Genomic DNA, 27,598 nt, shown 5'->3' on the forward strand with positions numbered 1-27,598 from the left:
GGCGTACGCGTGAGCGTCTGCGTCCTCACGGGCCCCGCCGTTCAGAGGGAGTCGCTGCGAGCCCTGGCTTTTTCCTAAGCGCCCCCGCCCCCGGCTGCTGCCCTTGTGCATGAAAGCGTTAACGATTTGCACGTTCGCGGTAAACCGGCAGGCTCGTCCTCTGCCGCTGCGGCCGGGGAAGCTCCGCCGGGCGTTGCTGCCGCTCCGCCTGAGCCGCCCGCTTCTCCCCCGGCGTTGCTGGGAAAACCGTTTCCCGGCGGGGACCGCCGCCGCCCGCCGAGCCCAGCGCCCTCCCCTCCCCCCGGGGCACCGGGCGCCGAGGGGCGCGCCGGCCGCGCCGCCCCCGCCAGGTGGCGCTGTTGCTCAACGGTGGCGCCGCGGCGGGGCGGGGCGGCGGGAGGCTCCCGGGAGCCGGGGCTGCCCCGGGCTCGGCGCGGGGAAGGTCCGTCTGCGCGGCGCGCCTGCGGCTCCCCGGGCCGCTGCGCGGCACCGGGGGAGAGCGTGAGGGCTGCTCCCAACTTTTCTTTTCTTTTTTTTTTTTTTTCCTTTTTCTGTCGTTCTTTTGTGCTCGGACACTGTTAATGCTAAAGGCCCTCGCGGAGCGCCCTCCTCCCGGCGGGACCGCGGCCGCTCGCCGCGCTCCGCCAGCTGGGGACGGCCCACCCCGCAGACCCCCGCGGGCGCAGCGCCCGGCCCCGCTCCCAGCTCCGCGCCGCCGAGCGGCGGGGGCGGGGCGGGTCGCGCGGCGCGGGGCGGGCGGCGATTGGCGGCGGGGTCTGACGGGCAGGCGGCGCCCCGCCCCCTTGGCAATGTCTATCGCCCGCCGCGCGCCCCATGTAGGCAGTTATTCCACTGGGATAGAGCGGCCGGAGCGGCGGCGGCATGGCCGGGGTCCCGTTCTGCGCCCTCCTCCCGCTCCTCGTCGGCGTCTGCGGGGCCGTCACCGGCTCCCGGGTCTACCCCGCCAACGAAGGTGAGGTGCCGCGCCGCGCGCGTCCCGTGGCCGGGCTCCGCGTTCCCTCGGCGGGGCGTCGGGGGGAAAGTTCGGTCCCCCCCGCGCCGCCCGGGCGGGCGGCGGGCGACGGTCCCCTCGCCGCCTCGCCTCTGCCCTCGCCGCCGGGACCGCGCCGCCCCGGCCGGTGGCTGGGCCTCCGGCAGCCCCGCCGACCTGCCCGAGCGGCGCTCCGGGGGGCCGCCCGCGGCGGCCGCACAGGTGTCGCGGGGCGGAGCGGTCCCCGCCTTCCCCGCGCGTCCCCCCGCCGCCGGTCCCCTCGGCCGGTCCGGCCCGCAGGGGCGCAGCGCTCCCGCGAGCGGCGCCGCCGCGCCGGGGCGGCCCCGAGCCGGGAGGGCGGCTCATTAAACCGGTTCTCCCGGGAGCGCTCGGCGGCTCCGCGCCGTTTCCCCGGAGCCGTGCCGCAGCCCGTCCTGCGGGACGGATCGGCGGCGGCTCCGCGCGGGAAGCCCGCGGCCCGCCGGCGGGGCGGGCGGGGGGCACCGGCCCCGTCGGGGAGGCCCCCCGCCAGGTCTCCCGGTGCCAGGCCGCGCTCCCGAGGTCCCGACGGGCAACAGTTTTCCACTCCTCGCTAACGTGCGGTTGCGCCGGTGCCAGCCGGCGGAAAACGCGGCGTACCGGGCGCCGCGGGAGCGCACCGTTCCGGGCCGGCCGGCGCGTCGGCTGCCGCTTTTTCCCTTGAAGTAGGAGCACCGTTGTGTGCCTTCTGCCAGAGGTGTCGGGGGAATTCACTGTTCCCTCTGCGCCCTGTGAGCGGCTTTAACGCGCGGAGGAACGAACGTGCGATTCCTCAGATCTGAGCCAGGCAGAGTTTCAAATTATTTAAGGTATTGGCGCAGTCGGAAATAACGTTTCACTTCAAGTTGAAGGTGGATGCGATCGTGTTCCACGCATATGGAAACGCTCAGGTAAACGATTTATTTTAATATTGCCTTTTGGCAGCTGGAATTTAATCTATTTTATTTGTACCTTTCTGCAGTTACCTTGCTGGATTCCAGATCAGTTCAGGGAGAACTGGGGTGGATAGCAAGTCCTCTGGAAGGAGGGGTAAGTTTTAAACCGCTATCTGATCAAAAGGGTAAAGGGGGTGATTAGTAACTTTCAGACTCTCCTAATGGCTCGATTATTGTTGATTGTGGTGAGGAGGTCAGATTTCTTCCCTGGCTTACCAAGTGAATTACTCTTTGTTGAAGAAACTCTATACTCCCTTTGGATAGTTCTGTCACGGAAGAAGTGGAAACCAAAAGGGCAGAAAAGAGGTTTCGGACTTAGGAGATTGGTTGAGGCATGGGCTTAGATGCCTATTTAAAACTGAAATACCAACAAGAAATGCGATCTGGTGACTGAACTGGCATTCTTGACTGTAATTATTATATCTGTGGGTCATCTCAGCTGGGAGAATTGCTGTTCTATTTCTGGATGAAGGAGCAGGGATCAATAGACAAGATAGACTTTTTGGTGTGACAAGACGGTTGTCCTATTTCAGGGTGTAAACATCGTATGTTTTGGTCTCTGAACAGATAAACTGAAGCACCCCGTACTTGATGGTGATGCCTTGGAGTTTCTTTTTATGTACGTTTCAAAGAGGCAATTGTAAGAGGGGATTGCTTGAATTCACTGCCCGATGGTGATGTGATGACATTAAGAGATTCACACATTCATCACCGGGGCTTAGAGCCCCATTGCTTAGTGAGCTGCAGGCAAGTTATCTACTAACTTAGCTTTATATTAGTGGGTGGGCACCTTGCTGCTCCTTCATCTGTGCTGCCCCATCCTGCAGGGTGCCCAGGGCCTCTGTGGGGAACTCCTGAGAACACTGGACTTTGGAGTTGGTGGGATCTGGTGAGACTGTACTTCATGCGATCTCTTGGGATTTTTTTTTTAAATAAGCAATTAGGAAGGCTTTTTCTTTCTTAAAGGGAACAATTTTAAGAAAAAAGCCAGCAGCGCACACTGAACTTTAATATATTAAAAAAAAAATCTCAAATCCTTTTAGCATTATATAATGAGTAAAGCAGCTTAGTATGCTCAAGCAGAAGTAACTAAGTCAAACTGATTGAAAAGTAAGAGTGCTGAAAGATCAGGACCCGTGCACAACAAAGCCCTGGATTCTTCAGGAAACCTACAAATTTACTTTTTTGTGTGTGTTCCCGCTTGTAATTAGAAGAAGCAGAGCTAAGGAAACAGCAGTGAGTGGAAGGAATCCGAGGTTGCGTTGGCTAGTGATGCATTATGCATAAGCTCTGAATAACCGTAACATGGGAGAATGGGGGATTGTTTTGCTCCCCATTGTTGTTCTGGGTGAACTTGACTACAGTCCTGGCTTGTGCTCTGCCTGAGCACACTGTGCTGTCCCTGAAACTTGGTTTTTCAAAGGATGGGGAAGTGATTGGCAGGCCTCTGGCAGCACCAGTGGTGCACATTCACTGCTGATTGCAGGCAATTGCCCTTATCTTTTGACAGCGTGGAAAGGTACAGCTCTATCTTGGTGAGAGCTGGGCTTCCTTGTTAATCCTGTACCCTGGAAAGGTTAGTTAATGAGATGGGGTCTTTCATACAGCTCTCCAAGGGATATCTATGCTGTATATTGAAACAGGACCTAAAATACAAGTTTTAGTAAGTCGATAGTAGAATTGATGATCAGAGGACAGCTGTATATTATTAATGGCTGTTGGATTTCCCCTCTTCCCTCATGTTTTCTCTGAAAGCACCATGCAAGCTTGAGAAGATGTGTGCTGTTATTGTAGACGTGACTTGTTTCACTAAACCTACATACGTGTGTTCTATTTTTAAGCCAGTAGTGAAAAATTTAAGAGTACATGGTCTGTCTCTGAGATACAGTGCTTGGAAAGCATTTGTTTTAACTTCATATGCTGTAGATTTATTTCAAGCAGCAGAAATGTACTCCTTTATCTTTCTGGAAACATTCTGTCCTTCAGTGCTAGTTTTTCTTTAACTGTGTGTGCCTTATTGTCTATTAAAAAAGGTATTTTTCTAGATCTATACCACAGAGTTCGTGAGGTGGGAGGGTTGTGTGGATAGGAAGGGCTGGAAATAAACAGTCATTTAGCAGTGACTAGCAGTAATCAAATATATAGTAGCCCTGGAGGAATTAATGAATTGCATTATAAATGTAATTAATGATTTACTCTTGCATTTCACAGTTGAAAAGCAGGTTTTGTGCCCCAAATGTTTTACTCTGCATCATTAAACTGTGGGAAGAGTTGAATTATAAAAGCTAATTTCAGCTTGATAGCAAAAAGTTACAGCTTTGACCACCATACTTAGAGTTACGAATCATTTACAGTAGCTGGAAATTTGGGGCCGTAGTTATTTTCAACTCTGGTAGTAAGATGCACTTAGGTGTGTTTTGTGTACGTGTCTCTATGAAATAAGAAACCCAGCTCTATGTATTTGTGTGTTTGTCAGGAGACGGGGCGTATTGAGAACCTGATCTGAAACTTGCTGGATTTAGTTGCAGTCTGTCTGTTGACCTCAGCGGTCTCTTTATTGAATCCTCTAGCAGCATCCTCCATTGTGTAAATGCAGTAAAGGAAATCCCATCAACAAGTATTATTTCCCTATGCTTCCTCTCTCTTGTACCACACACAATATAGGTAGGGTAGACGGTTTGAAGATAAGCAGAATGGAAAGTGATGGATTATAAAGACAATATTGTAACAGTAAACTAGCTCTGTGGCAGCTGTAAATTAAACAACTCTGTCTTCTTACTAACACCATGCTACGCTTTACATTGATAGATGACTTCTTAAGATTTATTTTTTCCTTTTCTGTGAAAAGGAGTGACATGCTGAGTATTGATTTCCCCCTCTCCTTCATCTTAATTTGCAGTTATCTCTAGGCAGCAAATAAAATATTATTCTTTCTGCTCCTAGTGACTCATGGTGCTAACTACTGTCATTCTATAAACGGATTCAGCTAAGCTGGAATCTTTTTAAGTAAAAATCACTTGCATAAGAGCAACCCTTGTGAGAAGAATGCAGGATATTATAAAAGAAGCCCCTTAATGTTAAGGCGGCTTCTGTTTATCAAAGCCACGGCTTCAGGAGTTCTGAAAAGCACTTCTGGGAAGTCTCTTCAAAGTTACTACTGTTTTCCAAGGATAATTTTATTTTTATAATTTTATATTTTATTTTTTATTTTTATTTTATATTTTCTATTTTTTCACTGTATTGCCTGCAAACCCAGACAATATATCATTATCTAATACATTTTTTTTTTAAAGAAGGATTTTTCTGATACTGAAGCGCTATGGGTTTTTTGCTGGAAAGATATCTGTCCCTAATGCCTCTACTTCCCCTTCTCTCCCTAGCAGGAGAGCACTGTGATAAACTTCTTTTGTCTATGATAATCCTTAAAACAATTTTTTTGAAACTGTTGATTATGCGTGCTTTCCTTTTCTAAGTACATCATGCTGAACTACTGGATCAGGGCCAGATCTCTTCTTTCCTTGGATTGCATGTATTGTTGTTTTATAATTATGTTGCTGGTTAGTTTGGCACTTCTGAAGATGCCTGAACTTGATTTGAGGGATGTAGTTGAGGGTTTGAGTTTTGAAGCATGCTGCTGCCCTGATCTTTTAGCACTTACCCTCTCTGCTAACCTTTTTGGGTTTTTGAGAATATGAATTTAGCTATTTCCTGACATTTCCTCTAGTACAAGATGTGTAATATTCCTTCTTTTCCCACCTTCCCGCTAATAAACTTTGTTTGGATAGCAAAGTTATGGCAGTGTTGCTGGTAGACTGATGATGTTGTCTCCTTACCTGTTGTCCCATTTCTAAGTGCCACCCAAGTCAAGGATCCAGTTCTCTGTAGACAGCTATTTCTGCCCAGCTCCAAGGTAAAGACTATTTGAGTGTGTCTGGGATATTGCTAGCCCAGGAAAGTAGTTGGTAGCTTAGAGAAATAATAAGGGGTAGCTTAAGAGTTTAAAATGCGTGGTAGTGATGCCAGGAACGTGGATGTTACACTCTCTGCACCGTGCTTTTTGTGTGACTAAGTCATGCGATCTCACTGTTTGATATTCCCACATACAAGGTGGGGTCCATGCATTACCTGCCTCCTCTGCTGCAGAGGAAACGCTGTAGTGTCAGTGCTGTACTATGAATCTGTAAAGTGCTGTGTGTAGCCCTGATCTAGGCAGGGCCCTGCGGACTGAACTGTAGTGCAAATAAACATACTCAGTTGATAGAGCATTCCTGGGTTGGTTCAGAGGGCCTTTAAAACACATGCTTGCTCCTCAAGGTGTTACTTGATTTGGAGCTTGTTTCTCCTGAACAGATTCTTCTTTTAATGTCCAAGTAGTTGAGGTCCTCGTTATGGCTTGGTCTGCTGGGGATTTTTGTTGTTTGTTTTCCTGTAATGGAAAAAATACAATCACCACATTAGTTGTGAAAGTGCAGATTATACTTGCTGTGAAGCTCTGTTGTTCCTTTTAATACTCATGTATTTTTCTTCCCCTTTCCCTCTTCGCAGTGGGAGGAAGTAAGCATTATGGATGAGAAGAACACTCCGATCCGCACTTATCAAGTCTGCAATGTGATGGAGCCCAGTCAGAATAATTGGTTACGAACTGATTGGATTCCCCGTGAGGGGGCTCAAAGGGTATATATTGAAATCAAGTTCACACTAAGAGACTGCAACAGCCTGCCAGGTGTCATGGGAACTTGCAAAGAGACTTTCAACCTTTATTACTATGAATCAAACAATGATAAGGAGCGTTTTATTCGAGAAAGCCAGTTTGCCAAGATTGACACCATCGCTGCGGATGAGAGCTTCACCCAGGTGGACATTGGTGACAGGATCATGAAGCTGAATACAGAGATACGGGATGTGGGACCACTCAGCAAGAAAGGATTTTACTTGGCTTTTCAGGATGTCGGTGCCTGCATTGCTTTGGTGTCTGTTCGTGTCTTCTATAAGAAGTGCCCGCTGACAGTTCGAAACTTGGCACAGTTTCCAGACACCATTACTGGAGCTGATACATCCTCTCTGGTGGAGGTTCGCGGCTCCTGTGTCAACAACTCGGAAGAGAAGGATGTGCCAAAAATGTACTGTGGGGCAGATGGTGAATGGCTGGTGCCCATTGGCAACTGTCTGTGCAATGCTGGCTATGAAGAACGTAATGGTGAATGCCAAGGTAGGATGAGCTGTATTGTACTCTTCATTAGGGCTTAGCTGAATGCATAATTGAATCGGAGATGAGAGTAAATGGAGTAAAGCCAGTAATTAGCAGCCCCTGTGGGATGTGGTGGGACAGAGGGGTTTAATGAAGAAGTCCAATATCTCCAGGTGGCAAGGCTAAGAATTATATAATACAAGACAAGTGATACTACCATAAGAGGCAGAAGGCAAAACACATTTTCTAGCAGGTGCCTAAATTTGAATTGGCTCACGATAGTCACCAAAATATGAATGACTGGAAAACAGTGCAGTTGAACTACCGTTGTTTAAAGAGACAAATCTTTCAAGTTTTATCTGAAGTGCTTTGTTAAGCACAGGAAATTCTGGCAAAGTCTCCTTTGGATAATGCAGTGGGGTAAGAACCACTCCAGGAGTGGGGGAACAGGAGTTTTAGCTGGATTACTTTCCCACTTTGGGAAGGGGAGGTCTTTGGTGTTTTACTTGTTGCAAATTTTTAGCACTAAATACCCTTTGATATTTGACACTGCTGCCTTTGTTAAATATTTTCATTTCTCAGAGGGTCTCCATTGTTAGCTTAATAATAGAGGTGCTAGGATACTCTTAGAAATGCTAAAAGTCTCCACCCCACCCTCCCACACACACCATCCTGTGTGCTGCAGAATTAGGGATTAAAGTTTGTATAAAAGACAGATTATCCTAAAAAGAAAAAACCTCAATACCTATGTTTTCTTCACCTCCCCTCTCTGGAAAAAGAAGTTGTAAAAGGTTAGGGAAGGAGAGAAGGGAGTTTATAAATAAAATATCTTTAGCCTCAGCTTCTTCTAAACTCTTGCTCATGTAAGCATAAATTAAGATCAAACTTAAATGGATTCTTGCACAGGTCAGTGGGCTTAATTTTGCTGGGTGCTGAATTGAAGGTGCTCAACTCCTTAGTGGATTTGGAACCATGTTTTTGGAAAAGGTTCTTTAGAGCCAGATGTCTTTGCTTCACATCTTTTTGCTGTGTTTTTCACTAGGTAATTTTTTTTTTTTTCATTTTGAGACTAAGAACAAGATAGCAGAGCAAGTAAGTGATTGGTTTTGTGCTAGACTCCTAAGAGAACAGTGTCTTTTGAATGTCCTACTTAATTTCTTTTAAATGATAATTTACAGTCAATATGAAGTTCATTATTATGCATTGAAATAAGCTTTGGCAGGAAAGAAGCGCAAAGTATAAACTTCAGCCTTAATTTCTAGTGTTTCTGCTATGTGGAAAAAGCCTAAGTGTGCTGTATTGGCAACAAAATTACCATGGGCTGTAGAGAGACCTGAAAGATGAGCGGCATGATGACGGGGCATCCTGCCTGGGGTAAATTCCTCTTTCTTCTTTTTGAAATCCTGCGAGATGAAACCATGAAAACCTGTGTATCATTAAACATGCGAACCTGTGGCTGTGGTACTGACTGGGTGCTGCTGGGGAGAGCCATTGGTGGCTGGGGAGATGCTGTTACTTTCTAATAGCTCTAACTTCTGGGCAAAGCTGCTTGACACCTTTACAGCCTGGGTTCTGAGAGGAGGAAGTGAATGGGGGGGGGAAGCATCTTGGGTTTATCGCACAGAGATTACTCCGCCTTCTCCTAAGGCCTATTAGATCAGTACTGGGTCACTCTGACACGCACCTACCATTTTTCAGTGTCAGTGGCCCAGACATGATTAGCTAATTGCCTAACAAATCCTGTGTTGTTCAAGGGAAATCTCTTGAGGTTTTGCTGGTGGGCAGTGGTGATAGTTGGATGCTTTTTAAATTTATTTTTGTGGTGTTGGACCAGACCTTGAGGATGAATGTCAGCTTACATACCAGCTCTCAGCTGCACCCAGGGAAGCCTGGGCTCAGGAAACCCAGTTCTCTGCTTCCCAAGTAAAAGGAAGATCAGGTGGTCCCATATTTACAAAGGAGATAGAAATGTTCTGTCTCCTGGGCTCTCCAGGGTGAAGTTGGCCTGTAGTAGTCATTTTGAGAGGATTTGAGCCAGCATGTAATTTGAAAGTGCTAAACCCATTTCATCAGCGGTTATTTGTGGTTTCCTTTTCTCACATTTGCCATTTTCCAGCCAGAACAGTTTACTGGGAACCTCCTCTTCATGAATTCATGAAGTTTACCAGAACTATGCAGCTTGCTCTCTGGTTTCCAGCGAGGCCGTTAAAGCAGTTTGGCCTTTGACACTGCTGAATGAGGCTTCCCCTTTTCTTAGCCCACTTAACTTCATAGTTCAGCAAACATTCTGCTCCAGCAGGTTTTTGGAGGGGAGGAGGAGGAGGATGAAGTGAGGAGGATTCCTGTGGTTTTGGTACAGAGGATTGGGGGCGGGGGGAGAGACTTTGAGTTTGGGAAAGGCTGTGAAAGACTGCAGGGCTGGGACTGGAGCTGGTGAGCAGGTTCCACCTCAATTGTTTTTCAATAGGTTGACTGTGGCAGGACAAATACAAGGAAAGGTCAGAGGTTGTCCGCTTCCTCATCCATCTTCCTCTGTGATCCTAGGGTCAGAGTTAGGATTGATTAAGATCTTAAATGTTTGACAAAAGCTTGGTGGGCAGAAATAGTTTAGGCCAGTGGATTGGGGCTTTGCACTTGTTGGGAGATCCATGGGAGATGTCGGAGCTCCCTGTCCTGGGACCTGCCCCCTGCCGCACAGTGCTGGGATAGACCAGTTGGTGCTTGGGTTGCCCTAAAAGCTGCTTCAAGTTCACTCAACCTTCTGATTTTTTAAAGAATACATTTTCTTTGAGCTGCTTTTGCTTAATTTCCGATGTGTGTGTGTGGGAAGCGTAATGGGAAGCCACTTCACATCTAAAGTGGTTCCTCTAGTGGGAGTTAATAACTCTCTGACCTTGAACAGGATTTTTTAAAAAAATGTGTTGGTGGCATGGAGGTGTTTGAATATAATGACAAAAACCTCTCCTTTCTCTGACTGCTATTTTTTTTTTTCCAAGCTGACTTTATTGATAATAATTGTCTTACTGAACATCCGTGTGTGTGCGTATGTATATGTATATATGCAAAAACCCAGGGTAGGAAGAGAAGGAAGCCAAGTATTTAATCTGTATTTATTTGGGAAGCGTCACAGGTGTGTCACAGGAGTGGTTCCGCAAAATTGGTCCTGATCAGTAGAAATATTAGGTAAGCACTGATTCTTTGTTTACAGCTGAATTTGTACATGTGAACTGGATGCTAAAAAAGTCCCAACTTGCTGTTGTTTTTGTTATTACTGTTTATTCTTGCCCAAACTTCCTGTGTTAATGGCTATGCATTTAGGAGAGCATAAATGTGGAATATTCTTGATAGAACATGAGTATCCCAACTAGTGGCACATCTCAAGGCTAAGGTAATTAGTGCTTTAGGGCAAAGTTGAGACATGAGGTAATTTTAAAATTCACTTGTATGCCTCATTGTTATGTAAATTGTTTTGTTACACATTAATATAATGTGGTTTGGATTTAGTTATGATTTCCTTATGATAAATCGCATATCTTTTTTAACTCAGGAGGAGGGAAAACAAGCAGGAAGGGAGAAAAGACAGATTAAAGAAGCAATAGACTGTAGCCATCTGTGATGATTTTGATGCTGTGAAATTACAAATTTCAATTTTAGACCTGCCATTTAGTATAAATATGTGAGACAGTTGAGATTTTTACTGTGATATTGTAAAGGTTATGAGAGCCAACAGCTTTGTCTTCATCTACACTTGCTTTTTTGAGTTGTGAATTGGCCAATTGGCAGAAAATCCAATGTCATTTAAAATACGGCTCAGTCCTGGTTTCATATCACTGCTGGCTTTAGAATTTTCCTTCAAACTTTGATAAGAGCATCCCTAAGAAGTAGTAATTTGAATGATAAGATTCTTTTTATCTCAGAGGCTTTGAAGAGTGGCTGTGATCATTGAGAGAGCAGTTCAGTTTACATCAGAAGGGTACAGTCTAATTATATATTTTTTTTTCTGTGATAAGATTTTTGGATGGTGGGTTCTGTAGGGGTGGGGAAGTGAAATAATTTGTGTGTACTTTCCCATTTTAGTCAGACAAACTTTTTTGTCAGAATAACACTGATGAACGGTCTGGCTGCACAAAAGGGTAATCAGAAGGGTGACTAAGACTGCACTGATTTGAGATTTCAGAAAGATTTTTTTCAGGTTGATTATTTTTGGCAGGGGGGAAAAAAATGCACAGACTCAACATGTTATGTTTTAAAAGGAGCTGAGAAGACGGAAGCTACCAGGAGGGGCATGGGAGCGGTACTGAAACACAGTCTGTCTGAACCAAATTTAGTTGGTTGAAGGAGTGATTTGGTTATGTTACATTCTCATGTAGCTCAATAGATCTTCCAAGGGTTGCTCCCTCTGTGTTTTTTGTACCACCTGGTGCATTTCAAAATCTCCATTTAAATGCCCTTGCAGGCTCTGTATTGCTTTTCTCCTCTCTGGCTGCCTCAGAAGTCAAGCTGCGGTTGTCAAGCAATTGTCCTTTCCTGTATCCCTTGGAGAAAGGCTGGGATTGCTTCCTTCTGAATTCCTGACAAAATTTGCGCTGTTGCACAGGAGAGCAATATCTGGGCCTTATTCTGTGTGTTACCAGTAAAAAGCACGGTCCTCAGAATCAAAGCCAGATGAGATGTTGTGGTGGTATGAATTTCATGGCAGGACTGGGTAGTCTTTTGTGGGGCATATAGACTGTCTTCTGTTTTTTGTGTGTTCTTTAAAAACAAAAGTGTGTGTGTGTTTTTTGTTGGTTTTTTTTTTTAAAAGACAACCCAAAACTTTCCAGACAACTCATCTTGTGTGTGATGACTTTAGTATTTAGATCTTGGCTGGGTAAGGGTTATTATTTGTCTAATAATATGCTCCGCTGAGCTTGGTCTCTGTTGTGCTTGTGAGAAGTGATTAAAGAAATGCTCAGCAGTACACTTCAGTCTTTTGAGACTGCATCAAAAAGCCCCCCAAACCTGTGAGATAAATATCTTATCTGGTTTCGTCCCATTATGCCACATCCTCTTGACATGTTGTGGGGAGCAGGTGAGGTCACACAGTTTTGTGAATCAGAGACAATTAACACTCCCATGACTAAATGGCCATTTTATGAATATTCAGAGCCTGCTTCACCTCCCTGGGAAGCAAACATGTTGGTTCCCTTCTCTTTCCTCCTGCTGGAGACTAAGGAAGCTCTCCTTGTGAATGGGGCTTGGCAGCTGTTGGCCGCTTTGCCTTTTGCATGCAGCAAATTCCTCATTTACATCTTTTTTGTATACACCCTCATGCAAAGTAGCACACCCATTTCCCCATTTCACAAAGGAGATAAGAGCTTCCTTTGGAAGTGCCAGCCAAAATCTCCTGTTTATGCAGGGCTCAAAGATTTGGATTTTATGCACATGGTTCCTGTTTTGATTTTTTTTTTTTTGATCTCTTTGTTTAAGAGATAGTGTAATATTTGCACAGTGTGCTCCTTGTGTCTTGAGGTCTCCTCTTGCCTATGACTCTCACTCCTTCCCCAGTCTCTGCAGCCCACTTGCCTGCTTCAAGTGGGCATGTGGGAAGGTGCTATGCTCTGAAATCCTGGCCTTGTTTGTAAAATGATGGTTGGAGATGCAGGGAGTGCCATTTCTCATGCCTGGTGGGGCTGCAGGCCCTTGGGCATCATCTCCTCTAGGTGTTCACCGGTGACCATGAAGCCCTTCTGTAGCTACAACCTCAACTAGGGGAACGACTGTTTTGGGAGGTGGGATCCCCCTGTGCTATAAGTGTGCACACATGCACGTGCATCAAAAAGCACTACATTTTATGACATTTTTTTATGTGTTGAGCTGATCTGCTCAGCCCTGGTGTAGTGCCCCTCACTTCGCGGGCCTAGCAGCAGAAATGAGCTTGGCCTACAGTTGTAGTTTGGTGCAAAGGGGAAAAGGGGCTGGTAGCGCTTGGGTGAACATGCACAAATGAACTGCTGTATTTATCGAAAGAAAATAATCCTTGAGAAAAGTTCTGCTTTCTTAAGCCTCATGATTACACAAGAACCCATATTTTATTTTATTTTAGGTTTTAGTGGCTTTGTTTTCTTTTTAACTTTTCTTTATTTCAACTTTACTTAAAATTGCCTTTGGCTTGAAATAAAGCTGAGGCTCGTTAAATGCTCCCCAAACACAGGCTTGTTCAAAATGGATTTGTTGAAAGGTTTATTGAGAAGTTAGAACACATGCTGCACAAATTTACTGTACTTCTTTAAAGTACTGTTTTTTATTTTGTCTTTATAAATCAGTAGTATGAAATTGGGACCCTGATTGTGTTGGGGCATATCCTATAAGAAACCAGAAGGAAAAACAAGGTTGTGGGGGGTTTTCATTTTTGTTGGATGTCCAATTAGTGTTTAACTTGAAGGTAATTTCACAGGGGTAGTAAACTGAGCAGTGTGAAACCTGGTGGTGTAATTAAATGGAGGAAAGGCTCTTTAAAACAACAAAGGAACATGCAAAAACTTTGCTTTTGTCTTAATAGTCCCCCAGAAGGGGAGGTCATGCTGTTTAAAGTACAATGTGGATGGGCTATTAAGGTTTAAAAAAAAAAAAAAAAGCTATACTGTACAGTTGATATTTGCTTTGGCTCATTTAGTCATGGATGCCTAGAGGAAACTCAGTTTGCTGGTCTATGGTTTTTTGTTGTTGTTGTTTTTTTTTTTTTTTGATGGGTGGGTTTAAATCTCGCTAAAGGAATCTGTAAAACTAAGTTCATCTCTACAAATGCACTGAAAGAGATGTGCTTGGAAACAGGCCTCGTATTTACTGGTGGCCTGGTGCAGCATGCACAAGCTGCAGAGGGGCTGCACTTTGAGCAGGCTGGGCAAAGCTGTGGCTCCTGGGCAGGAGGAGGAGAGATGCTCTTGTGCGGCAGTGGCTGGAGGACGGAGGGAGGAAGACTAGGTAACTTTCCTAGAGGCATACAGGATGTCTGTGACTGAGATGAGACCACAGGGAAGACTCGGTCTAGTGTCCTGGCTGTAAGATAGCTTCTTCCTCTCCACGCTTGTCAAAAGGCATTGGTCACCTTTCTCTAACGAGTTACCCATCTTGCACGCTGGAACTCCTTAAAACACCACTTGAACTAAGGCAATCGATAACTATTGCTTCTGCTTGTATATGTGAATACTTTGTACAGCCACAGTACAAAGCTGCAGTACAGTGTCTTAATTACCCAGATAATCCTGTTTGCTTGTATTTTTAAACTATGGAGCGCTGGGTAATTATTCAATTCTTAATAGAAGGCAAATGGCAATGTAAACAATAATTAGGATGTTAGACTAATGCGCTTCAAAGCAAATTGGATTTTTTTCATACTGTTCAGCATGAAGTCCCATAAAGCTAACAATTTAGTGGCAAGGAAACAAGTTCCATTTTGTTCATGTTTTCTGGTGTTATCTCTTCATGCCTTGTTTCTGTGAATAAGTTTGCTCTGATGATGCTGCCCACTCCAGAGCCAATGTCAGGTTGACAGTCGGCTCCCTGCTGTTTGCCTACGCTCTCCTGTGGATTCTGATGGGCTTTTTGTCCCCAGGGCCATGGGTTAGAGGTCAGCAGCATCCTGGATTCCCTCCTGCCGCGGCGCAGGTGAGTGTGGAGGGGCTGGCTGGTGCTGCAGGTGCAGCCGGGGCTCGGCTCCGTGGGTCGCAGCTGCCCTGGGCCAGGGCCCAGTGGAGCAGGCTGAGCTTGGTGGCTGAGGCTCTTCCTTCTTCTGGGTTCAGTTCTTCTTGCTTGCTGACCAAGGCTGACTTTAGCCTTGGAAACAGAGACGTGCTTGAAGGGAAATTCAGGTTTTTGGCTCCTTAATCGTTGAAAGCAGGGTAAGATGCTGTGGGTCAGAGCTACAACTCATTATCTCCCTTAGCTTGGAGAGCACTCCTGGTTTTCACAGCTCGTCTCCAGTTTCGCTAGAAGCCTGATGTGAGCCACAAACATGGATGCAAAACACTCAGTTGATTTCTGTTCTGTTTGCAAATCTTGCGTGTGTAACATATTTCAGTACTTCCACAGACTGTTAATTAAATCCTGTCATTGTATCCATTCCTCACATTGTATTAGGCAGTGATTTGAAGACTGTGTGTTGGTAGCAAAGGCGTTAGTCAATAACGCTGCTGCTTTCTGAAATATTTTAATAATGCCTCTGTCACACCAAGGGTTTTGTCTGGTCTTTGCTGTGCGTTCTCAGCAGTCTGAAGGGATTGAACAATTGGCTTTATTTTCCCCATTATCAATGCTAAGAAAGGTCCAAATGTTCTCCAGTGTTGGTGCTGAATTATAGAAATTGAATTACAGAAATTTAATTTTAACTACGTTTTACTTCTGAGAAGTGGCGGTGGGGGAAATCAGTGGAACACTTCAAGAAGTTATGGCTGAATTTTTTTGATATTAATACAGGCTATCTTTAATATAAAGTGTGCACTTAAAGGGTGTGGATTTTCTCATTTTAAATCCCAGAGGCTTTTTGCCAGGCCACATTTTAATAGCATTAATTAACAAGTCTGTCTTTCCATACATCAAACATCTCTGTCTGGGGAGCTGAAGAATACCGACCAGGCTTCTGTGAACTTGGTGCTTGAATTCATTTGTTTTCAGTTTTAAGTGTTTTCTGCAGTTGAAAAAGACATCAGTGCTTTGAAAATGGTTTCCTTTTGAAGTGTCCAGCCTGGCAATGACTGAAGGAGCCACTGGGCAAATTAGCATGTTAAAACGACCGGATCAATACCTTCCCCTTGCCTGCTCTCCTCCCGAGCTGGGTCCAGGGAACCCTTGCTCGGGGTCTGGCCAGCTGTACCCGTGTGTTTCAGGGAAGCCATCAATAGCGGTGGGGGTTGCACCAAGCTGAGACACCTTGATCCAGTGCCCAGGGTCTTTCAAGGATTGCAATTTGAAAATGGATTTGGGGGAATTGATAGCTTTGGAAAGGTCAGGCAGCTTGTGTAATTATGGAGAAGATTAGAACCAAAGTGTAGGGAGAAATAGGAGATCAGTAGTAAAGGATGAGTTGCCTGAACTCTTCAGATGCTGGAGTATTCAGTTTTGTTGTACTTAGCTGGTGTGTGTAAAAGATTTCTTTGGGCTTTTTCAAGAGACAAGTAAACACAAATTAAAAAGAGGGTGTGTGGGTAGTCCCTACTGTTTCACAGACATGCTTGGGGGCAGTGGCTGCTGGATAAGTATAGCAGGAGATGCTTAGATAGAACTGTGTTTGCCGACAAACTGAAGAAAAGATGGTTCTGGCTTCCCCAGTGCGTGGTCTGCAGCCCCAGCCTATGCGCCTTCAAACCTGCAGCGGCACCCTCCAGGAGCTCTGGGTGGGCTGCTCTCCCCTGCCCCTGGCTTTCTTGTTGCCAAACTCGTGCTCTGTGACGAAGGCCTCCCTGGGGCCTTTGGACAGTGTTCAATGTCTGTGCCCTGGTGGGAGAGGGAGCCCCCCCGCCCCTCCTTGGGAGTGGGGTTAACATTGAACGTTCCTCCTGCGTCCATCGATGTTAAAACAATGAACAAACGATTGCAGTAGTCAAAATTGCGTTGGAGCCATTCTGAAATAGAGACTATTTCTTGAGAGGCTTCCTGTGGTCTCGTGCACCAGAGATGCTAGAAGGTAGCTGAAATCTGTTGCTGTTTCTTTTTAGTGGCTTCAGTGTTTGCATCTTGCGCACCTGCCAACCTCCTCTTAATCTCTGAAGTACTGTAACACAGTTATTAGGTTGACACGTTTTGTCCACTGATAATTAGTTCTTGGATTTCCTCATTTATTTTTGTGGTGATCAAAAGTGTGCAGGGTAGAGCTAATAAGACAGCTGAAATCAAGACCAGGTCCCTATATGCACTCCACCTGCTCATTAATCAAGGACTGTGCAGTTAATGAGAGTACTTTCCAGGTAATATTTAATCTCAGAGTAGCAATAGTTACACTTTAATGTGAAAGAACTTTTTTTGCAGTTTGTTGCTGAAGTCATTTCCATGGCACATTAGGAACTGTCTGCCTGTGCTAATCCCAGACACAGTTCTGTCAGGCTTACCCAAATTTGGACTGCTTCTGAAAATCCATACAAGATTAAAATACTGGATCCAATACTTGGACATGATACTTCAGTGGGTGCTGGGTATGCATGCATACCTATAGATGTGGCTGATAATGTACACTGTTTTGTAATGCTTTGAGGTTCAAAGGCCTGTCTATGTGGGGAGGAAAGTTGAAAGGAGTCAGCTAAAGAGGTGAAGTCAGTGTGTATAACTTAAGGTGCATCGCTAATCACCCGCAAGACTATTTCCATTATTTTTGGCTGAATCTACCCATGTACAGATCCTTTATCCATTTAGTTGATTCACCTTAAAGTTCTCGGTGGCTCTTTGAAGACATGCAACGTGTACCCTGTTTTAATGTATCCAGAATTAATGTACTTGGTAACCTTGAATTCAACACACCCAATAGCTTGGGAAAGTGAGCTCAAAGGGTTGTGGGCACTGTGAAAGCACCCATTTATAGCTTTAGGATAGATAGAGCACTTTGATTTGTGAGAGAAAGGAGAACAAAATCCACCTACAGTCACTTGCAGTAGAGTGTGGAGCGGCAGCAGAAGGGAAAGGAGCATGGCCACGGCATTGCCAAGGAGGGCAGCTGGCTGGCTGCAGAAAGGGGCAGGAGACGTTGTCTGTCCACTGTGGAAGAGCAGCACTGGCTCTGATGGAGGCTGAAGGAGATGCACCATGGGTCTGATCCAGCACTGCAGGGAACTGCCCTTGTCTTAACAGGAATGGTGCAGTCTCAAGAGCAGTATGTGGCCTTACTAAGTATTGCATCTCCTTCCCGCTAGGCTGAACTGGAACAGTCACTGTGCAGAGCTGGTCCTTTTAGTTTAAGATGAACTGCAATTGGGGTATGACAGTATGGGAAAGGAGGTGTCCTCTCTGTCTTTCCTATTTGGTTGGACATTGGTTTGTCCTTCCATGCAATCAGAGGACCCCTGTAGCTCTAACTTGTGCTGAGTTTTTAGCAGCTGCCAGCCTACTGTGGGGATACTAGGGGGGAGGAGCTCTGCCCACCGTATTGCTTTGCTGCCTTAAAAGTCGCTATTAACTCCTCTTTCTTGTGGTTGTGCGTTTAGCTAGCCTTCTGCAGGGATCATGGTAATGTGACCTCTTCGTACACCTGTATTAAAGTTCGAGTTAAAAATGTACTGTAGCAGAGCAAAGGAGAGACAATTTTCCGTGGGATTGTTGAGCTCTTTGAGAATGCCAAATAGCTAAGTTAACTCTTGTGCAAACACTGCCTTTTATTTGACTTTGTAGTTTGCCCTTCGAAATACAAACATATTTGTGTCAATCAGCAAGTCTCCCTTCTGGAGTTCTGGTTGACCCTGCGCAAAGAAATGTGACTGTGCAATTATTAAAGGCGAGGCCTTTGTTTTAACAAATGCTGAGTAATTGCTCTTCTCTTGTCTCTGTGCCTCTGGCATAAATGATGGTGAACTGCCCTTCAGCCCAGCTAAATAACAAGGAAGATACTTGTTTGGAAGGAATAACTCTTCAGAAATTTGCAATATGTCAGAAGTATTGTGTCACAGGGGCTTGTGGGTAGGGCAAAGAAAAAAGTTGCCTGCCTCAGCTTGGAGTCCAAGAACCTTATTTGGGCTTTAAAATGCAATTGGGTCACATATTACACTTAGGTCACTTGGACAGAGTTGGTAGGGGTTGTCGAAGTATAGCGGAGGGCTGAATTTGCCCATTATAAAATAATATAAAGCAAATATGGAAATGTGATACTCTGGCAATTTACCTAGTGCTTTTTATGATGAAAAAGATGAAAGCTCCTCCTCTCCCCAGCCATAGTGTTGGCAGGTATCAGAAAAAGGCTTTTAATGTTTACCAGGAGTTTTTCCACAGTCTGGAGGCTTGGATCTGGTTGGTGCCACTGCCCTGATTGATTCTGTACAGGGAAGTTGTCAGCCACGGTGGTGAGGCTATGGGTGAGTTGTGCCAAAGAAATAGGAAATCAGACCTCACAGCTGGTTTTGGAGAATAACCCCTGTCCTCTTCTAGATACTTTGTTGTTTTTTTACTAAAAACCTTCTGAAGAACAAGAAGCCTGGTATAAAATTAATTTTATTAAGCATTACTGATGCTCTATAGAAGTACTACCAAGATAGCTCAGTGCTGATTTGACCTGCCTCTTCTTTCTGTATTAGCTTGTAATTCCTCTATCTTCATTCAGTCTGTATGTGATTTCTCAAAATAAATTGTTTATTGCCCTGAGCTCAGCATCATGAATCTTGCAAGCAGACCTTCAATTACAAATAAGTACATGTGATAAGGGGAAATAAACTTCCTTTAAGAGAGCACTTTTCAATTTGTTCCTCAAAGAGGTTTTTCAGAAAGTAGTGGATTCTGTTGTACCTATTCACATCAGCTAGTGTATTTTGGCCTTATTCCAGAAGGAAATAATTGAAATACTAGGCGGTGTCTTTTTAACTAGTCCAGACCTTGATTAATGGATTCATAGTCCTCATGCAGGCTTAAGAGACTAAGGCATACCTGCTGCCTATGTTAGCATTTACTGTCCAGCTCACTTTAAGGAGTTCAAAGTTTGGACTTGCTTAGAGTTGAAGATACCTTGAAATGTCTTTCACCTTTCTTCTTTAACCAGAGGTGTGTGTACAAGTTGGCTGTAAAGATGGACCTGGTGACAGGGCAGGAAATAATGGGCTTAAATTGCAAAAAGAGAAGGTTAGGGTAGACCCAAGGGGGGAGAAAAAAATTCATAATCACAGAGATCTGTAGTGCCAGTGCAGATTGCCTGGGGATGTGGGGGAATCTCTGCATTGGAGGATTTTCAGAATAAGTTAGTTAGACATCTAGTAGCATGGTTTAAGTACAGGTTATCCTCCTGTGGGGCAGGGGAGTAGACTAACTGGGGTCATCTCCAGCCTCATCTCTTGTGGTAAATGCTTTTTCACAGTTGCCATGGGATCACCATTGTCTTACATCTGTAAGGTAGCTCTCGAGGTCTGATCTAGAAATAGAGACTTGATTGTGCAGTTTCCTGACCTCTTTCTCCCCAAGAGGTCTCTTGGCTGCTAGAGAACTTTCCCTGCATTTCAGTTTTCCAGTTGGCTAACCAACTAATTTCAGCTAACCGGAACCCTCTTTAGACATCTTGGATACCTCTCTATCAGTTTGTTCCAGTCCCCTGCAGAGCCAGAGTGACACTGAACAGGCCCTGGCTTTTCCAAAGGATCGTGGTTCCACATACGAGGTTTGAGGTTCGTAGCTCCATTTTACTGGCCTTAGTGTTCCCTCCTTATCTGAGCCCGTGGTAGCGATGTGGTATGGCAAGGATGCTGTGGAGCAACCACGAGGAGCTCTGCCTGTTACTGGCTCGCCCAGAAAGGCAAGCAGAAGTGCTGCTTCCGTCTGGGTCCTTCCTCCGCCCTCGTTTGCAGCAGTACTGCTTTCATCGCTCTGAAACGGCGCGCCGGCTCTAACACTTCAAGAAGCCCAGAGTAGATGTGTGTAGCAGATGCGGTGCTGTGCGCCTTGCTTTGTGAGTCTGTGCTGTGTTTTGGCTTAATTTCACGTTCCCTCCCACGCACCTCAGATATTTGGCAAATTTATCTCGGCTTGTTGAAAGATGGCCTCCCTCATGCAGACAGAAACCTTCACTTTGCATCCAGGTTGGTTTTAATATGCAGCACATGTGCTCACTTACAAGTTGAATAAACAGGTACCTACTGAGGAGATAGTGGCTGCTCAGGTGCAGTCCTATATCTGTTGGGATGCGGAGAAGGGATGTTAAAATTGTTTACGAGGTCAGAGCTATAGTGAGCCTTGCACCACCTTTGAGTTACGATATCATTACCTGAGCTGCAGGAACCAAGAAATAAAACCTTTTACCATGAAATATGAGGAGTGCTTATGACTTTGAAGTATAGAAAGGAAGAAAAATGTACACTATGTCCTAGCACATTTTTTTTTGTTCTATTGCAGTGAGTTTGATTTTGCTTTCTGGTGACACATAGAATGTGGCATAGAATAGATATGGCATTTGTTAATAACGTTTGTGCTAGAGAAATGCTACTTTTACTAGTTCCTTTCTTTTTGGGTCATGCCAGGAAAAATGTTCCTTTCTAAATGGGATAAATTATTCAAGCTTATTTAAATAAACTTGCTATTATTTCTCTACCTGGTACCTGCACTGTTGCAAGTCCAGTCACTTGTTTCCTTTTACCCATCGTGCTTCCCATTGCTTTACATGAACAGGTTTTTTTTCTGCTCTGGTGTAGAAGGCATCATTATGTTAAGGCTGAATGAAAAGTTGCGCTAAAACATTGATGGAATAGAACAGAGATTGCTGAAGCAATATTGATTAAGCTAATTATTCTCAAATTGACAAGAGCAGCTAGCAGTTTACTTCTGTTGTGAGAACCACTAGCAGTTTTTCAAAGACTGGAAGCAGTTGATATCTGTATGCTCTATAGGTAGCAATCAGTCAAAAATACTTTGGCAGTTCTTATATTGCCCTTTATAGGTACTTGTCTCATAAGTCACTTTAGTGGAATTAAATAACACTGTTACAAAGTTAAGTATTTGCAGAGTGAGAAAGAATTTAAAAGCTATCAACAAAAGAGAAGAATGTGTAGGTGTAAAAACTGGAGTGAATGTGGGGTATCGTAACAGAAAGATGTGCTGCAGATGGCAGGAGAGGCAGCAAAGACTGTCCCAGGAGAAGCTGACAACTGCCATGATGAAAAGCAGTAAATCAGTATTTAGCAAAGTTAACTTTTGGTTTCTTCAGAAAGTGGGTTTTGTGGTCTTGCTGGTCTAGTGTTATGTCAATAAGTTGCATCAAAACTTCCTCAAGTCAGAACATCTGTTGTGGCCAATGGAAAGACTCCTCTTGACTTTAATGTGCTTTGGATCAGGCCCAAAATGCAAATAGTTTTTCTCTCATCCTTTGAAGTCTTTAACATTTCATGGGCTCCCTTATGTTATTGGTAATTTGCACCAGAGGTATTTTGCATGCAAATGAAATTTCAGCAGTGACGATGACTGCATTTGTGAATATGCATGGAAGTGTGCACATACAAATATCAGTAAAGCGAATTTTACTTTTCAGTATACCAAACTAGAAATTTCTTTGTAATAGTGGGTTGTTCATAGAAACTAGAACTGCAATCAAATGTATTTGTCAATAAATGAAAAGACTGTATAAAACTGCCAAAGTACGTTTTGATACATCTGGATAGAGCCAATTGATTTTTCTTTTTCGTAGCTTGTTGCATGTTAATGCATGTTTTCTATATGAAACTGGCATTTGTCACTAACTTGTTACAGCACTGTAGATGTCATAAATTTAAATACTGTAATTGAACCTGAATTTGGTATGGATTATTTACCAGATGAAAGAGTAACTTCAACCTACAACACTCATTTTGTTTGCTCGTGTAAACTTAGTGAAGTGCTAGAGAAGGATTACTCTTTAGAGTTATGTGAGTGCTAGCAAATCACAGGGGTTTAGTTTTTAATAAACTGGAAGTGTATTTTTTAGCTGAGAGATCCTACTGGTTTTAGTACTACCATTTTAAAGTTTCTTAACTCAAAGACTATTGTAGTGTTCTCACAGGAGTCTGAAAGTGTTATTCTGCAATACCAGAGCAATAAAATACGACAAGTTTACAGTCGCCCTGTTTACCTGATATTAGGACCTCACTCTTATCATGTGAGGGGTGTGAAGGTGCTTTCTCCCCTAGTACCGGTCCAGTTAACCCTGTCTGAAAAACACCAAATGCTTACAGGGGCAGCATATTGACATCTCAAGTTGTCACCTGCCCTGACCACTGTGATGCTCTTCCCCATTTAAAAGTCAGTCTTTCTTGCTTACCTCTTTAGTTTCAACCTTTTCTGACCCAGCCGTTTCTGCCTGAGCTCTCGTTTGCAGGGCAATCCTGCCGAATCCCAGCAGGTTCAGCTGACGTTGCATCCCCTGGGGATTTGTGCCGAGGACCTTCAGCCCTTTCTGCTTCCTCGCTCCCTGGGGCAGGTGGCCCTACCTGTCCTGCTGCATGGTGGCTGTGTCGGCTTTACTTCAAGGGCACAGCCATCTGGTGACTGGGAGGAGAAAGGGAAAAACAATTTGGGTTTCTAATTGCCCTAAGATATGATTAGGAACACCTTTCCACAGAAAAAGTCAGCTAAATAGAGTATTGTAGGAAGGGCTCCTCAGCGCTGTTGCCTGTGAGGAGATCACCGTGTATGACTAGAAATGTAAAGCATTAGTCACTCTTTTTTCATACCCTAGGCTGTTACTTAAAGCTCTTGCCCGGAATGTCATTGCAACAGGGAGGGAGTAGCAGGGAATAAGGGCTGGGGTCAACAGCAGCAGTGCCAAGCGTTGAGAAAGGACGTGTCGGCGGAGTGGAGGTGCCGGTGCCGAAAGCCCTCACCTGAGCCGCGGTGGCAGTGCTCACCGGCTGGGCGAGTGCCAGGCCAGCAGGAAGCTCGCCGCCCAACGAGGTGCCGGCTTTGATCGAGTGGGAGCTTCTCTCTGAATTCCTGCGCATCTGTTTGCGTGTGTAAGAAAGAAGCACATAAATAATCAAAAACTGAGTGTGGTCTTTTGTAGACTGACATGCGATGGCTCAACTCTTAGAAACGTTAAGTCACCAAAAATATTTGTCTGTTGTCAGCGGAAAGCGTTTAACGGAACGAAGTGTCTTTCTGGTTCTCTCCGTTTGTTTTGTGGTGATTTAACGAAGTTTCTTTTTGAGAAAGAGGGAAGACAAAGTAAGGGTGAATGTATGAGGGGACATAATGTTGTAAGCCCTATTACGTAGCTGCTGGCTGTACTGGGACAAAATAAGGTGAGCAAATTGAGGTACTTAAACTGTTAAGGATAGCAAAGGTATTTGACTAACACCGAGCCTGGTCTGGAAGATACTGAAGGGAAGGAAAGGAGCGGGGCTATGGACGAGGCATTACTAAAAAGTGATTTGGAAGTGCCGTAGAAACCTGCTTCTTCCCATGAGGCTGTCCTCAGCCTGAAGCGCCCCGAGCCTTGCTGAGTCAACACCTGCACTCCCAAGAGTAAAGAAGGAGGCAGGGGCCCTTGGTAGGTTTTGTGGTCCTGAGAAGCCGCTGGTGCCGATGAGCACACATCAGAAGAAGCCTGAGGCTGCCTCCTTTAGTCCTGGAGCCATGGGCTTCTTGAGCAGCTTCTGACTTCAGAGGGGTACGGCTCTGCTTCCTTCAGTTGCTGGTACTGCAGGGTGGTGCTTGAGCCATGCTCGACTTTCCCTCCTCAGCCTTCCTCCAGGCATTGCTCAGGGCACAGCCTCAGGGAGGGCCTCAGGTGAGGGGGAGGGAAGGGTGCAGTGGCATTCATGCAAATCCTCGGCTGCTTTGAGCTCCTCTGTTCAAACCCAAGCTGTGGAGGTTTCTGATTCATGGGCTCTTCCATTTGCTTAAGCATACCTGCTTGCTTTTTCTGAAGGCAGGTGGTGTCCCAAATTACTATGTAGCATGGACTCTTTAATATCATGAGTTCGAGGGCTAACTTTGATATGAGCTGCATAAGCAATGCATAATAGCTGCTTCATTCCTGGCAGAGGCTTAGTGATGGATATTGGCAGGGAGCATCTAGCTAATTTTTGAACTCTCTTCCTCTATCTGAAGTTAAAAGCTGATCCCAAACTGTTGATGACATCTGGCATGTAAACTTGGTTGTTAAATCTCACCCCATCAGATTTTGTGGTTTGGGGGCACTGCTCAAGCCATACTGTGACACCCAAGCACGCTTGAAATTCACCTTGCAGACATGCTGTTGTGTTCCTAATTCACTGCCACCCCTCTGGAGAGTCAGCAAGTGACCAGTCAGTGCAGTGAGAGCCGGGGTCTGTCTGAATTAGCCTTCCAAAATAAGAGTGAGGTATTGCTCAGTTAATATACTCTGCATTACCTAAGACCATGAACAGCCTCTTTTGTGAGGGCCAAAGTTGTCTTTATAAAGAAACGATACAAAGATGGCTTTAAATATGCATGGCATGCATATTGATTATTTTAAACGCTAAAAAAGCCTTGCTTGTTATCTGGGAAACCAAGGACAGTTGTTTTATTGTATTGAGTCTTATAACATCTTTGAAACTTTTCAGCTGGGTACAAGTGTAGAATGAGAATGATCTTCTAAGTCTGAATCACAAGTTGGAAGCAGTATTACTATTGCCAATGCAGGAGGGAGGATGGAGGGAGGAGGGCTGTCCTCCCAGTAATGAGACAGGTTTAAAATGCAGAAATTGGGAGTTTACATCCTGTTCTTTCCCTTCTGTGGGGTGGGGGGGTGGGGGGGGGGGGGGAGGGAATGAGTGGAGATGTTTGTTTGTTTGTTTGTTTGTTTGTTTGTTTTTTAAACCCACTGGAGTATATTTAGGGCATCGTTCCAGGTTTTTCTCACTGCCAAGAAGGATGTGCTTTAACTCTAAGATGAGAGTGACAGTGCCCACTTAATTGTGTTTAGAGAGTGAGATTTTGATAAAACAACACATACTGTGCAGTTTGTGCAGCAAACTGCTGATAGCTGGCCTCTGGCCCATAAAGTGTCACCTAACATAACCACGCTGAAATTGAGTGCAGTGCATAAATCTGGTTTCTTGTGAGTCTTCTCGGTGCACAGCCTTTGGGTCTCTTTCATCTGCCTTACAACTTTTATATCAGTGAAACTCCACTAATGATGAGAATTTCAATTTGCTACTTAAATTTATGTTGATGTCAATGTGAGGAGACTCAGACCATGTGTTATTAGGCTCGTTTTATGAGAGTAGTGATCAGGCTGTTGAGTCATTACATCTGCTTTACACTTTGGATTTTAATTGCTTTATGGAGCTCGTTAATTTTTGTTTAGTTCACCGGTAGCTTATGAATGATAGTTGTCTCTAGCAAAAACCGCCACCAGCTCTCTTGTTGTTGCTTCTATATAGTACCACAGATCTTAGAAAAATGCAAGCAGGATTTTATCCTAGGTAACTATTACATTGTAGCTTCAAAAATACCATTATGTTTTGTTTTGGCTTGTTTTCTTCTCTGTTACTAGGAAGAGCTATAATGCTCAGAACAATGTGGGCAATAATCAGAACTTCTTAAACGTCAGCTAATACAGGAGATAAAACTACCCAGGTGACGTATTTATAAGTGCAAGCAGTAATAAAGTCATATGAGAAGTCATTATCTCCATATTTTTAAATCATTTGTTGAGAAGTATATTACTATTTATTTAAAATATCCTTAGTATAAAGCTCCTGGGAATACACAGCTAGAATGTGGTACGCAAGTCCCTCTGTATGGGGTTTTCCATAGGCAGCTGTTCTTTGACCTTGCCCTACATGAGGAGTTTCAGACTTTCATTTCTGGATTACCAACTGCCCTCTCTCAGTATCACACATTCACCTTAACTTTCTAAAAATGCAGTGGCAAATCAGATTGCATTAATGGAAAATGCTGTGGCCTAGAAAACAGCTTTTAGTGCTGACAGAATGGGCTGATGAAATCTGGGCTGGTAACGTATGCTATTTTTGACTGCGAAAAGTAGCATTTTCTGAAGGTTTGCTGAATGCAGTAATGCGATTTTACGTTCTTCTTTGTTAGTCGTCTCTAGCTGCTGGTAATGGTAATGGATGTTGTTAATGTTAAACATTTAATCAGCTAAAGTATATGTTTGTCTGCTTTTCTTTCTCAAAATTTGCAACGATTGTTATCAGTTCCATGTATTTTCTAAAAAGTCAAAAGCAGCTCAGAGAAGGTGAACAGACACCTGCTAAATACATTTTAGAAGCCTGTGAGTGCAAATGAACGATTATGTGAAAAGAATTGAGTCTTCTCACTGGCTAAAGAGTTGCTTGCAGTAACCATTGCCTTGTACTGTCTTTCTCCAACCTTGCTGTGATCATTTAATGAGGTCTGATTCAGACTAATTCCCACAATCTGTAGGTTTTATTCCCTGCTGAGGCTGGAATATTTGGATGTCTGTTCAGACATATAGTTTTCTTTTTAATTAGCACATCTGATTTTTTTTTTTTTTTTTTTTTTTTTTTTCCTGAAGGCCACAACCTCTGTCCTAATCCAGGCAGGTGAAATTTCACAAGCACTTTATCATGGCTCATACCTCAAGCATCCGGACACACCTTTCTAATTGTCATTTATATCCGCCTGTCATTGCCTCTGGCATTTGCTGAGTTCACATTTCCATGTGATTTACTGCAAAACATTTTGTTTAACAAGTCGCTAACACACAGTGACAGGGAAGTCCCCCTCAAGAATCTGAAATAATGATTGCCTTCATCTTTGCTGTCTTGAGGTAGATGCTAAAAAAATCAATCTGTTGATATCAGTGCTTTAGTC

The 27,598-nt window shown here is 44.6% G+C and overlaps 1 protein-coding gene across 1 annotated transcript in view; it reads left to right on the forward strand.

Annotated features, from left to right (window-relative positions):
• Window positions 1-803: 803 nt before the first annotated feature.
• EPHA4 (EPH receptor A4) overlaps window positions 804-27,598 on the forward strand; it is a 108,770-nt gene continuing 81,975 nt past the window's right edge. The window contains exons 1-3 of the mRNA XM_030028560.1: window positions 804-973; window positions 1,992-2,059; window positions 6,511-7,174. Coding sequence (XP_029884420.1) covers window positions 883-973; window positions 1,992-2,059; window positions 6,511-7,174 — 823 coding nt within the window. The 5' untranslated portion in view covers window positions 804-882. The remainder of the gene's footprint in view (window positions 974-1,991; window positions 2,060-6,510; window positions 7,175-27,598) is intronic.

The sequence above is a fragment of the Aquila chrysaetos genome, chromosome 10, assembly GCF_900496995.4.
Source record: "Aquila chrysaetos chrysaetos chromosome 10, bAquChr1.4, whole genome shotgun sequence".
Taxonomy (NCBI): Eukaryota; Metazoa; Chordata; class Aves; order Accipitriformes; family Accipitridae; genus Aquila; species Aquila chrysaetos.